The sequence below is a fragment of the Drosophila suzukii genome, chromosome 3, assembly GCF_043229965.1.
Source record: "Drosophila suzukii chromosome 3, CBGP_Dsuzu_IsoJpt1.0, whole genome shotgun sequence".
Taxonomy (NCBI): Eukaryota; Metazoa; Arthropoda; class Insecta; order Diptera; family Drosophilidae; genus Drosophila; species Drosophila suzukii.
The window spans coordinates 83,870,326-83,883,232 of record NC_092082.1 but is presented as its reverse complement, the minus strand read 5'-3'; the positions used below and the strand labels follow the sequence as shown (position 1 = coordinate 83,883,232).

The following is a 12,907-nucleotide window of genomic DNA, read 5'->3' as shown; positions in this document are numbered from 1 at the left end:
GGAAATTAGTTCGAAGGTATATAAAAACGGAAGTTCTTGTTTTATGTATATCTTAAATGGATTTAAGTGGTAAGTAATTAGTTGAGATTATATAAATCATAGTTCAAAAACATGGGCGATTACTTGCACGTTTGATTTTTGATAAAATGTGAATTTCAGTTGTTTTGTAATGATCAGTGGACTTCAAACATCCCATTTACGAACTTTAATCGAGCATTCTGGTAAAAGAGAATCAACATTGTTCGTTGCGCGAAAGCAGTTTGAATTCAAGCAGTTTGGCGCCACCAGGATGCAACGGCCAGCTGCCCAAATAGCATTGACGGCGACCTGGTCACACTGCTGCGCACACGGTCATACTAGAGACTTTTCGAGGCGTAATTTACACTCGAAACATTTGACAAACTTCCAACAAAGGGATAAATGCAACAGCAAAAGCATCGTTTGAAATATGAGTCGAAAGGGAGCGAGAGAACAAAATGATATATCGCTGATCATTGGGACGCTGCCCAAACGTCTGCAGAACAAAATCGCGGCCAGCTGCAGCCACGCAGTAGCAGCAGCAGCAACAACAAAAACGTCGGAGGCGGAGGTGGAAAATGCTGAGAATGCGGAGCCAGTTGCTCCGACTGCGATTGCCTCAAGGCCAGGTGAGTGTGTGTGCGGATGATTCACGATAACGTCTATAACAACATCTCTCGATTTCACCATCCAGCCACCAGTCGCCACGTCCTGAGCAATGCAGCTACAGGGAAACCCAATCTCCACGCCCAGGCGGCCCATCCCGTTTTGGATACCAGCGGGAAAATGACGCGGGAATGCGGAATTCCGGGCATCCTGCGGGTGGCCACTTCGATGGCAGGAGCAGGGGGAGGAGGAGGCGGGAATAAAAGCGGTCAGGGCAAAGGCGGCGGACACAACGCTCGTCGCAAGGGTCGCAACTCGCATCTGGGCAAGGACAAGGAGCACGCAGCTCCACAGTCGCCAGTGACGCGCACCCGCCTGACCACCGAGCATCCGGACTGGTTTGAGCCCCTTTTGAGCCTGCCCCATGCCAAAAACATAGTCCAGCTGTACGATCAGCTAATGGTTCTGAATCAAAGGAATCTCATACTAATAGTACGTATATATATTGTTAACCACCGAAGAAACGCATTACTCATCAATGATATTTCCTCTAGAACTGGAAGAACTTCTGCTACATTCATGACCAGCTGCAGGACGCCTTCAAGCAGCTGCTTCTGGAGCAACTGAAATTCGTCTGCGAGCACAAGGTCGATGTCTTCTTTTGGAAACTGCTCTTCTACAATGTGCGGGATTACCTCAAGCGGCAGCAATCGGATCAGGCCCACGCCCATACGCTCCTTTTGATTGAACAGGCCACCAAGTTCTACCGCCTGGCTTACGAAAAGCTAATGGCCAAATGCGTGGCATCGCCGCGCTGTGAGAGCGCCCTAAAGGTGGTGGCCCAGCGGCTGCTCATTTGTCTGGGCGATCTCTCGCGCTACCGGGTTAACCATGTCAAGGCAACGGACTACGTGGAGGCGGCCAAGTACTATCAGCGCGCTCAGGAGCTGGTACCCGGTAATGGAGCACCCTATAACCAGCTGGCGGTCATTTCTATCTATCATGTAAGAATAGTCGAAGCTCTATTTGAGTAAGTGCTGCTAATCTTCATGTACTTTCCCTTCAGCACAAGCGCTTTGATGCCGTTTACTACTATGTCCGAAGTTTGCTGACATCCAACTCGATTCAGACGGCCAAGGAAAGCCTGCTGGATCTGTTTGACGAGATACGGCGCAAGTACGAGGAGTCCGAGATGAAGCAATCTCCTATGCACTATGCAGCACCGAAAAACCATAACTCCAAGCAGATGAGGAAGGAGGTCTGGATCTATCCAGATGGAATCCGACGCTTGCATCGCACCGATGACAAGGGAAACAAGGCGAAGGGCAACAAGGCCACCGTGGCCGAGGTCACTCGGTACGAGGAAATGACCCCCGAGGAGCTCATGCCCCGCATTGTCTCCTTGTATCTGTACTTGATAGGAAAGCTGTATACCGGCACAGAGTAAGTTTATTTTAGGTGAAAGTGAAAGCTGGAAACCGGTGTATCACATAACTCTTAAATCATTCACAGCGTGGACTCGTTGTACCCGCTGCTGAGGAAACTGTTGATCCAAATTGGCGTTGCGCTTAAGCACGAGAACCTGTTGTCACGCTCAAAACTGCTGAAAATAGTGGCACTCAACTTGTTCGTCGTCGAACACAACAAGCGAAAAAGTATGAATGATAACGTGTAATCACGGTTAGTATTAATTAATTTTTTTTTTTGTGCAGCGTCACGCCGCGAGATGCGTTATCACAGCTTTAATTTTGCCAACTCATTCTTTGGACTTATACTGAAGAAAACAAACCAGTTGCTGGCCGGTTTTGTGGAGGACTCTACCAACATCCAGTGTCTCCCTGAAGAAGAGTAGGCTTGAGCATTCCTCACCTTAAGATTTGTTTATTGACTTTCTCTTTGTTTAAGCTTTACCACTGTCAACACATATCTGCAGTATATCAAGGTTTATGTGCATTGGTTGAGCATCAATGCGGATGTTTGGGAACCAGTGAGGTCAGAAGAGTATGTATCAAGTCTCTAAGTGTTATAACATTATATAATCAATGTTCAATTCCTGCTCCACAGCCACTCTTTCATCGATTGCTGGGCTGAGCTATCTACCCTCTTCGAGTACATTGAATGCATGCTGGGAAAGCAGAAGCTGGAGAAAAAAGATATCGCTTTGGATGAGGATATTGCCCTTAGCGGCTTTAATCCATTGGGTCGTGAACCGATGAGCAAGGATTGCCTCAAAAGAGGACCCGAACGCCTCCAGTTTTTCGAACGTATACGTAGGATTGGCCGGTTCCAGGTTTGCTATGCCCAGCATCAAGAGGCGCTGCAGCAGCCTCTGGACTCTAGCTTCACCATTGAGGATCTAAACGCAGCGATGAAGAATGCACTTGAATGCTTTGACGCCGAGAGTTGTGGCCTTGCGGTGAACCCCTTGAAGATGCAAAACCAAGTTGTTGAGGAATTGCTGTGTCCTTCAACCGATGCCGATGTTTCGCAGTTGTGCAAGCTGAAGAAGGAGCTTGAAGCCAAGGCTAAGGTTAAGCAGATATGCACCAGCAAGCTGGAGGAGATCCTCAAGTTCGTGGACACAAAAATATACATCGAGGTGCGTCCTCGCTACCTTCTACCCGACACCAACTGCTTCATCGACTGTCTGGAAGACTTTGAGAAACTGTCCACAGAGTTCAAGCGTTACACTCTCATCATACCGCTGACTGTGGTCAAGGAACTGGATGGTCTGTCCAAGGGTGTTAAACTGGATTCGTACCGCAGCTCGAAGCAGACGCAGCGCATCCACCACTTCGACGAGGTGTCGTCGCGGGCCAAAAAGTCGTTAGAGTTTATCAAGTCGGCCAAGAGCAATGTGAAGTAAGCTATTGTTGATTTCTTTTTCCGGGTTCAGCAAATAATTCCTAGGTTACTGATTACGTTTTTAATGGCGATAAGCTATTTTATTGTTTTCATTCCGGTAGAAAATCTACATTTTATAATGTATGTGACCTTTTTGTTATTATTTTATGATGTCAGAAAGACTTAGTCATGGTTATTTAGCAATATTTACTGTGCTGATCATTGCTTATCTAACTCTTTTTTAGGTGTGCTACTACTAAAGGCTCATTTGTCAATGCCTCGGTGTTTGCCCTAGTTGAGGAGGAGTATCTCTCCAATGACGACAAAATTCTGGCAACAGCTATGGCTGTATCGAAGACGGCCAAATCTGAACAATGCACAGGTGAGCATGGTTTATTATTCTTTTTAAAGGCTAAACTAATATTTAATCCATTTCAGATGGCAAGTGTTTTATTCAAACGGAATTAGTTCTGATTACCACCGATCGTAATTTGCGTGTGAAGGCCCTTTCTCGGAATCTGGCGGTCAGTGCGTTGGACGAGTTCCTGCAATGGGCCAAGGACTGCCGCGAATCGACCTGAAAGCCATTTTCTATTGCGAGTGGACCGGCTAACAATGTAAAAGGACTCGCCCATCGCACGATGCGTTGCGGAGCGAGCTTGAGCTATTATATTACCTACATTATACATAAATGACTATGTAAGTCGGGGTCGGCAGGTGCAGACACATACGCTGGCCGCGAATACGTACACGACGTGGGTTCCTGAGGACTGGACACGGATACACAAGCGCGGATGTTTTGATGCTTCCCCGTGGTGATGCTTCGTCGGAGCACATCACGTTGGCTTCCAATCATCTAGTTTGTTTTTTCTCACTTCAAACTTATATTTTGTGACTTTCGGAATAATTAAATCATTTGGATTGTTGTTCAATCGCGTTTGTTGTTATTGGTTGGATAATCTTAATTCCCGCAGTATAGGGGCTTTTGGTAACGACTTTTAATAATCAAAAGCACATTAAACATCAAAGGAATATTTTAAAAAGAGTTTATTGTTTGTTAATTTAGATTTAAAGATTTGTAATACCACAGAGTCACCTTTATTTTTATATCATTTATTGCATCAGTGTTTAGTTTATTTGAAACTAGTTAAACGGTGTACATTACATATAGATTGTGTTGCTTTGCACTTGGTATCCTAAATATGCTCTCTTTGATGTAGAAATATAAAATCTATGCAGTATATGCAAATCTAACAATCACATTCGATTAAAATCTAACATTACAAGCGACAGATAAAACACACATCAACAACAACAACTACAGATCGTTGATCATTTATCATTGGGCATCGGCGTCGACATCGGCATTAAATGCCCGCGACACGAATCGGTTTAGTGATTTTTCAAATCGAATATTTCACGCAGCAAGGGCTCCACCTGGGATGGGTTAACATTCAAATAGACATTAATAATGAACTTGTTCAGACGCTCCACATCTGAAATCTTTTGGATTAGCTTGATAAACGCGTCCCTCGCCTCACAGCCGGAATATACACTCTCCAGATATCTTCGCAGAAGATAATAGTAGGAATTCTAAGGGGAAATGGAATTTGGGCTATTATTTATTTCTAGACACGAAGAGACGAGACTCACCTGTTCCAATCTAATCACGTCTTTGTGTATCACTCGCGATCGAGCCGAGGTAAAGAGGACAATGGCACACATGATCAGGATAATGTTCTCGTCCATGCGCCACTTTTCGTCGAAGGTTGTGATGAACTTCTGGTGCTCCTCGTAGATGTTGCCCTCGGCGAACTTGAGCAGGTCAGTGCGTATGTTGCCCATGTTCTCTTTGGTATGGGGTACCTGCAAAGCACATTTTTGTATTTTATTATCTCAATAAAACATAGATTTATCATATAAGTTACCTTCCATGAGTCACGATCGTCGTCGTATATCATGACGGAGCGCATTATCATCATTTCTGTGCAGCCGCCTTTGAGTAGGGCCACCTGGTCCTCCTGGCACATGTCACGGAATGCTGTAATCTTCTTGGCCATTTTGATAAGCCTCTTGATGGCCACCGCCGTCAGATTGATCAGCTGCAGTAGCTTTGGGTTGTGGCGAGTGTCGTCGGGCTGCGGGTGACAAACAAAATCAGAACAAGCGCACAGGTGGCCATTATTATCGTCATAATCGTAAAGGAGGTGACTCAATCGAGTGGTGGAGCACCGCTTATCATAGCGCCCAACACCTGGCTGCTCCATATTTCGTCAAAATTGTATCGTTTTTCCTAATTAACAATACTGAAATGTGCTAATTGCGATGAGGCGAAAACGGTAAACAGTCTAAGCGACAATAAACCGGCAAATCGTCGGTTGGGAGACTCATGAGCGCCTGCTGGTGCTCTTGATAATGGTTGATAATGTCACAATTGACACGCCCATAGGCTGATAAAGCCACTGTCTGCCCTGCTCTTGGCAGAACAGACGCTCTGATTGCTGGAAAGCTAGGGTGGCTCAACCATATTGGACAGTTCGTGGTATAGGTGAATCATGGTCGGATATTTCCAAGCCATTTGGACTGGAGAACAAAAGGTCTAGTGAAAATGTTGACACATCTCCAAGCATAAAGATAGAGCCAGTTATAAAAAGATGTTTCTGGTTTAAACGAAAAATAACCACATTTGTGTTTACATGCTGAGCTAGAAAAATAAGAACTTTATATTGAGTGGGGTGTTTGTCTAGTTTGGGGTCTTAGTTTAAGGCCTGTTTTCGTAATCAAAAATATAAAATCTTTCGCTCGCAAAAACTTTCTTTCTCTTCAAGACCTCATATCAGCTTCTATTAATTTGTTTTTTCTACCAGATTCTTTGAAGCACAAAGTCCGAGTCACCCCATTGAAAAGTGTGTTTACATTTGGGAGAGACGCCTTGCTGGGAACCCAGAAACTGGCTGGCGACGACTCGGCCCACAGGCCATCATCGAGATACGCACTGAATCACCGAGTGGCCACCAACTGCCAGGTGCCGAAAGTACATATATCGCGCTGCTCGCACACTCCGATTAGATAAGCCGTGGTGTTGGAGCTATAAATGAAAGAACGATAGGCTAATACCGTAGGGTGGTGGTTACCTTAATGCGATCATCGCCCATCATCAGGGCACTGAGGTCCTCGTCCACAGGATCGTAGAGAGCCTCGCTGGCCAGACGCAGCTCCCGCAGCTTCATCTTTTCCGCCTCGTTCAATTCGCGATCCATCTGCACGCTGGAGGGGGCGATGATGGGCTGCTGCAAGTGCTGCTGTTGCTGGCTAGTGTTGCCAGTTGCATGGCACCCTCCGTAGGTGGTCTGACCGCCACTCATGTAGGACATCTCCTCCTTAACCCGCGACGCAGCATGTATGCTATTGAAGGCCTGGTATTCAATGCGGATCACCTCAGAGAGCACAGACTCGATCGAGTTGATGCTAAAGTCGCTATCCAGGCTGGGCTCGTCGTTGTAGTTGGTCTGCATAAAAGTCTTCAAATCGAAGTCCGGCGAGTTAGCTATGTAAGGCAACGGATGGCTACTCGATGTGCTGGGTTGCTCCCCGACGCCGGGCGAGTGGTACTGCAGATCCACGGCAGCGGGAACATTCGGAGAAATTGGCGGGCTACTGCCCAGCATGCTCTGGATGACGGTATCCGTTCGCTCCGCCGGCGGAGGAGGTTTGACCGCCGGCTCCTTGTCCAGCAATGGCTTGCGCTCTCCCGTTTGCTGGGCTGCGTTCGCTCCACTTCCGCTCAAAATGCGGTTAAGGATGCGCAGAGCCTCCGCCGGGGTGTTCATGAACTTATTCATTATGTCGATGGCATCTTCAGGCGAGTGCATCAGGTTCTGCATAAACTCCACCACATCCGCTGGCGAATCAACTATTTTTGAGATGATTTCCACTCCGTCCGTGGGTGAGCTCATAAACTTGGTGAATACTGCATTTTTAAATAAGTAAATAATAAACAAAATGCTACAAAACAAACAATTTTAAATTCCAACCTGTGAGCGCATTAAAGGGCGAGTTCATAAACTTGGAAATGATCTTGAGGGCGTCACCTGCAACGAATCAAGAGGGTTGTGGGTTAGCGGAGAAGGCCACACGAGTTATAAAAATGTAAAGGAACCCACCTGGGTAGTCGATCAAGTGGGACACCAGCTTTAGGGCATCCTTTTGTGAGCTGATCACCTTCTCCATCACCGCAATAGCCTCCTTCTGGGTGCGCATCAGCCGGTTTATGGCCTGCGAGGCACGATCCGGGTCGGATACAATCTGGTCTACGATCTTCTCGGCGGTCATCTGCAGCGGATTGACTTGAGTGCTTGTGGATCTGGCCTGTCCGCTTGAGCACCCATTTGCACCGCTGTCAGCCGAGCCGCAGCTCTGCGAGTCCTGTGATCCGGAGTAGAGCTCATGGTTGCTACTGCTGCTGTCGGCCGGCGCCTTGTGGTCACCTTCTTCGCCTTCGCCATCGTGGTCCCCGCCATCAGTGCCGTTCTCCATGAGGCGACGCTTTGCCCGGTTCGTCTCGATCTTACGCCGCTTGATCAGCTTGTCTTCCTCGGACATAATGTTCTCGCTCTTCATCCCGATGTCCAGACACTTGCGCAGGCGGCACTTCTGGCAGAAACGGCGGGTGACCACGGTGATGTCGCAGTTCTGGTTGAAGGGGCAGGTGAACTGCTTCTTGGCCAGCGCATTGCGCCGGAAGAAGGCCTTGCAGCTCTCGCAGGTGACCGCGTTGAAGTTGTAGCCCAGCGCCTTATCCCCGCACACCGCGCAGTTCTTCGGCGGCGACATTTCGACGGAGGCAGCTTTCAGCTTTCAATTAGGGCCCTCTGATTGATTTTTTAATTGCCTTTCCTGGTGTGGTGGAGCAGCTGCTAGTGGCGACGGAGGTGGAGGAGGAGGCGCTGGGTGGGTGGTTAGTTGGGTTGGCCCAGGTGGTGTGTGTTGTGGGGCAGGCAGGAAGTCCGCGAATCAAAACAAGTGTCCGCGCGACAGCATAGCAATTAGTACCCACGTCAAACGCACGAATTGCACGCAGAATTCGGCAGCTCGCGTTATCACCACATATTTTAATGAATTACTGTCCGTCCGAGCGCTCCAGCCCAATCCCAATAACAACAAGCGACGTGCCCGGGCGAATGGCAAACGCATTCATGAGATGTGCACTGTGAAAAAATAAACTATGTTAAAGGACTATGTAAAGGACAGTCAAAATCCAACGCAATGGTCAGCCTACAAGTTTTGCTCTTGAATAAAAATATAGGTATTTAATTTGCATTATGTTATGTCTAAAAAGTCCGTTTCTTTACATATATACGTAAGCTCGAATTTATATTTCGATTATTAGAGCTACAAATTTTTCTCAGTGCACCATAGTTGTCGGCGATAAATTATCTGCCCTGCCTATCGGTTTTACAATCTGAGTTCACAGCTGGAAAATATTTTTGCTAGAAATTAAAATAGAAATTGATTAATTAAAATGAACCGAGTGAAGACCACGCAGTCCAAGACGGGCGAAATCATCGCCTACAGCGAGGGCGCCATCCGGAACAACATATCCGCCGTGGAGTACTGCCGAACCTCGATGGCTGCCATCTCGGGCTGCGCTGCGGGTAATTGGGCCTAATTTATGGTGTTTCAACTCAATTAACAACCCAATTTTCAGGTATTTTGGGCCTGAGTGGAACCCTGGGCTTCCTGTTCTACTTCCTGTCCGTCTTCGTGCTCTGGATCCTGGTGCTCCTGAAGTCGGGCACCCAGTGGCGCAAGTTCTTCATCAACCGCAGAAATCTGCTGACCAACCAGTTCATGGGCGGCCTTTGCACCTACGTGCTCTTCTGGACATTCCTCTACGGCATGGTTCACGTGTATTAGCGCATTTACAACAAGTCGAAACAAAACAAACACATATATAGCGAAATAAACATAGGATCTTTGGTTTAACACAACCCATCAGGTTTGTACCGCCGAGGCGGCCGCTGCCGTTCCGGAGCAGTCGCACCACGGCGTTTTATTAACATCACAATCGAGCAAAATGTTGAGGATGGTCACCGGCACCTGGTCAACGACCATCTCGTGCACCTTGAGTATTTTGTACTTGACATTGTCCAGGCCCGTCTTGTGGTCCCGCTTGCGGGTCATCTCCTTCTGATTGAAACACTTCTGGGTGTCCCGCTTGCGATGATGGCGGTTGTGGATATGGCTAAGAGATAATAGCATAAGTTAGACCTATGGATTTGCTTTCCGAAGAGCTGACCTCACCTAAATGTATCATTAGTGCCAGTCTTAATGTTCTGTGGCCGCGTCACCTGGAGTCCTGCATCCCGGATGCGCACAAAAAACTCATCGTCCTCCAGTCCCCAGCCCCAGTACTGGTTGGACATGCCGTTCATCTGCTGAAAGTGCTCGCGCCGCACCAGCAAGATCCCTCCGACAAAGTTATCGTAGTGGTACTTGGGATGCAGCTTGGGTCCGGCGATGTGCAGTGGGCCCAAGCTGCTGGGATACTCGTAGCGCAGATCGTCGTTCAAAGGCAACAGGTCCACGTCGTGCATCGCAATGTAGTCGTACACATCGCTGGCAAACTGGAAGCCCACGTTGATGAGGGAAGCGCGATTAAAGCGGAACCTGTCCACCTGGTTCAGCACGAAGATGTGGTGCGCCACACCCTGGCGCCGCAGGAAGGTTGTCATGTGGGGCACGAATTGGAGGAGCTCCTCGAATCGATCCCGGAACGGCACCAGCAGTGCCATCTTGTGAACGGACGCACCGTGGTCATGTGGCTCCTTTAGCTTCTCTGCCAACGGCTGTTTCTGCACAGCCAATCCTCCTCCTCCGCCGGTCAGCCTGCTTAGCGGATTGGACAACGGGCACACGCAGTCTATAAAAAGAGCAGTTCCGGATCAGTATTTATAGCAGGTCTTCATATTTCGCATATGCACCTGAGCCCAGCGGCATGAAACTGAGCACCGCAATCCCGCCCAGGCAGAAGGACAGGCCGCAGACGAAGAGCCAGTTTACGGTGGATATATTCACCATTTGGAGGAGCTTATACTCAGAGGTCCAGGGGCTTGAACGGATTCAGGCCATAGGCGGAAAATGTTGTAAACTTTTGCTGCCGGTTGGAAGTATGCCCGCTGCTGAACCGTCAAAAAATACCAAACGTCGAGATATATTCGATTACTTGGTTCGAAAGCATCGAATTCTCCAGTAATATGGTGAGCTCTAACGGTTTTTTAAATTTCCAATGTAATTCTAGTTTACTTTCGTGGTATGTGTTTTAAAACAGTTGTTTCCTGCTCTGTAACGTCACTGTCAAAGTCATCTTCAAATATTTAAAAAATCCATTATGATATTTACGTTCGTTCACCGAGCACAGGAATATTTTAGTAAATAATGCCCTTATAAACATCATATAGTTTTAACCAACTTCTCCTTAAGCAATACATTTTCAGTTGCAACTGATATTATTAGATCCAATATCCATAATTTCCATTTCATTTTTGACTTCCATTGGTTCAGTAAATACTCCCCGTATATACATTTCAATAAAAAGCGTTGTATTTATTTATTAGATTACAAAGAATAGCTGCATATAAATTATGATAAGGTATGGAAACACAAGAGCTGTTCTTAAAAGACATATCAAATAAATAAGATCTAAATTAAAATTTATTTATTTATTTTTAAAATTAAATACTTAGGGCTACAACTATATTTAGAGATTATATAAAACTAATTGATGTTCGTATTCATTCAGCGTGGTTGAAACGTCTGAAGATTACTGCGTATTGCTAAGGCTCAAGTGACTGAAGATCCAGGCGTTTCGTTCTATTCTACGACCAATAAAGTAATCACCAGCGCGGCAGCTGGTAGTTAAAAAAATAGTTTACAAAGGTAACTCCTCTTCGATCTGTGCGATTTTCAGTCAGTCGAGCAGTAGCCATAGTTTATCTGCGGTTCCGTATTTAGTTTCCGTTTCCGTTTCAGTTTCAGTTGATCTAAAAATTCTATGTAGACTACGGTTTGGCCACCTCATGTGCACCTGACACTGGTGCAAGTTTCAGGTGCAGCGGGCGAAGTACAAATTCAATCCGTTAAAACTATGCAATTCGTGCGTTCGTTTGTAAAATTGCTATAAAAACTAGTTCGTTCGTTTCTCCACTCTACACGTTTTTTTTTGTATATAAAAGTATGAAAGCTTGGAATAGTTCATAGAAGATACAGTTTCTCAACTCAACTCAACTCAATTTGATTCAACTGGTCCGATCCGATCCGATGCGATCTCATCTGATCTGATACGATCCGATTCGATCGATCGATTGATCGGGTTGTGCGCGTGTTACAGGACGATTCCGTTGCTCTTGCAACAAAAGAAGACTAGAAGCAACAATTATACACAAAAATAATAATGTTTAAAATAAGGTGACTAAAATACTATAAAAGCGCATTGGAGAAGAGTGAGCCGCCGGATGGGGCAAGTGTAGAATCCGGTCCGGCGGCCGAATGCCGTGGCTTCGTAACGCCATTGATTGCGATCCGGTTCCGGAATATTATCGCTATACTTTTGCATTGTATGTTGGGGGTGCTGAGAGTCTCCTGAAAGCGATTGTATGGCGGCGGGCACAATGAACGACCTTACAAGGCACGCGCTACGTCGGCTGCTGTGGTGGCTATATGTCCTGTCACTAGGGTCACAAGCCCAAAAATACTAGTACACATACAAATAAGTAATCGTTTTAAGTGAGCGCGTCTAAATTAATTGCACCTATACTATGTATACAGTACAATATCACTGGTTGCTTCGTCACCGTAACGTAACCTAATCCGAAACAAGTGGGCGTAATCCAATTGAAAGAGTGCGAATGTCGGCAAACCCAAATTAACACTATTGCATCTGGTCCTGGTTTAGGTTCAGGTTCACTATTGCTTTTGGCTTGGCACCTATTCTATTCCGATTTCCGGTTTCGGTCTTCAAGATTCTGTATCTATCTGGTCTGTGATGGTATCTGTGATCTGGTGATTTCTATTGCTATTGCTGCTAGTTGGCGAGTGGTGCTATCTGGGCTGGTTGGTTCGTCGGTTCGTGATTGTTGTCTGCAGTGCTTAAGAATTAGTTAAATTATATTTAGTGAGCATGGCTGGTGGTTCATCTCTTGCGTCCCGACGCCACGGCGGCCATCACCTGCTGCATGGTGGGTTCGGGGACGCACTGCTGGGGATCGCACTTCATCTTGCCGTCACCGCCGCAACTGAAATGGGAATGAAATTCGGGTTAATTATGGGGAAATATCCAATGATTTAGATTAGGAGAGACTATTCAAAACATCGCTCAAAATAGATAAGTGGTCTCCATCAGAAGCAGTGTCAATGTGTCGGCAAAGCTTCTACCAAGAAA

At 46.5% G+C, this 12,907-nt stretch overlaps 5 protein-coding genes across 6 annotated transcripts in view; 2 read left to right on the top strand and 3 right to left on the bottom strand.

Moving 5' to 3' along the window:
- Positions 1–338: 338 nt before the first annotated feature.
- Positions 339–4,400, top strand: Smg6 (Smg6 nonsense mediated mRNA decay factor). The gene is made up of 10 exons (XM_065865429.2): positions 339–647; positions 713–1,116; positions 1,179–1,628; positions 1,691–2,067; positions 2,137–2,279; positions 2,337–2,472; positions 2,530–2,625; positions 2,689–3,486; positions 3,714–3,850; positions 3,907–4,400. The coding sequence occupies exons 1-10, from the start codon at positions 449–451 to the stop codon at positions 4,047–4,049; spliced, it is 2,883 nt and encodes a 960-aa protein (XP_065721501.2). The 5' UTR covers positions 339–448; the 3' UTR covers positions 4,050–4,400.
- Positions 4,401–4,565: 165 nt separating this feature from the next.
- On the bottom strand, positions 4,566–8,631 carry Hr96 (Nuclear hormone receptor HR96). Its single transcript, XM_036817317.3, has 6 exons — positions 7,632–8,631; positions 7,503–7,559; positions 6,603–7,438; positions 5,397–5,606; positions 5,122–5,334; positions 4,566–5,061 (listed from the first exon to the last, which is right to left on the bottom strand). The coding sequence occupies exons 1-6, from the start codon at positions 8,299–8,301 to the stop codon at positions 4,861–4,863; spliced, it is 2,187 nt and encodes a 728-aa protein (XP_036673212.3). The 5' UTR covers positions 8,302–8,631; the 3' UTR covers positions 4,566–4,860.
- A 264-nt stretch (positions 8,632–8,895) lies between these two features.
- On the top strand, positions 8,896–9,458 carry EMC6 (ER membrane protein complex subunit 6). Its single transcript, XM_017070132.4, has 2 exons — positions 8,896–9,122; positions 9,176–9,458. Exons 1-2 carry the CDS (start codon positions 8,990–8,992, stop codon positions 9,382–9,384), a joined length of 342 nt encoding a protein of 113 aa, XP_016925621.1. The 5' UTR covers positions 8,896–8,989; the 3' UTR covers positions 9,385–9,458.
- beta4GalT7 (beta-1,4-galactosyltransferase 7) lies at positions 9,444–10,662 on the bottom strand. The gene is made up of 3 exons (XM_036817318.3): positions 10,452–10,662; positions 9,772–10,390; positions 9,444–9,712 (listed from the first exon to the last, which is right to left on the bottom strand). The coding sequence occupies exons 1-3, from the start codon at positions 10,546–10,548 to the stop codon at positions 9,463–9,465; spliced, it is 966 nt and encodes a 321-aa protein (XP_036673213.3). The 5' UTR covers positions 10,549–10,662; the 3' UTR covers positions 9,444–9,462.
- A 386-nt stretch (positions 10,663–11,048) lies between these two features.
- Positions 11,049–12,907, bottom strand: part of tnc (tenectin) — a 38,951-nt gene continuing 37,092 nt past the window's right edge. For both annotated transcript variants that reach the window (XM_065865423.2, XM_070995464.1), the window contains one exon: positions 11,049–12,761. In XM_065865423.2, coding sequence (XP_065721495.2) covers positions 12,659–12,761 — 103 coding nt within the window. In that variant the 3' untranslated portion in view covers positions 11,049–12,658. The remainder of the gene's footprint in view (positions 12,762–12,907) is intronic.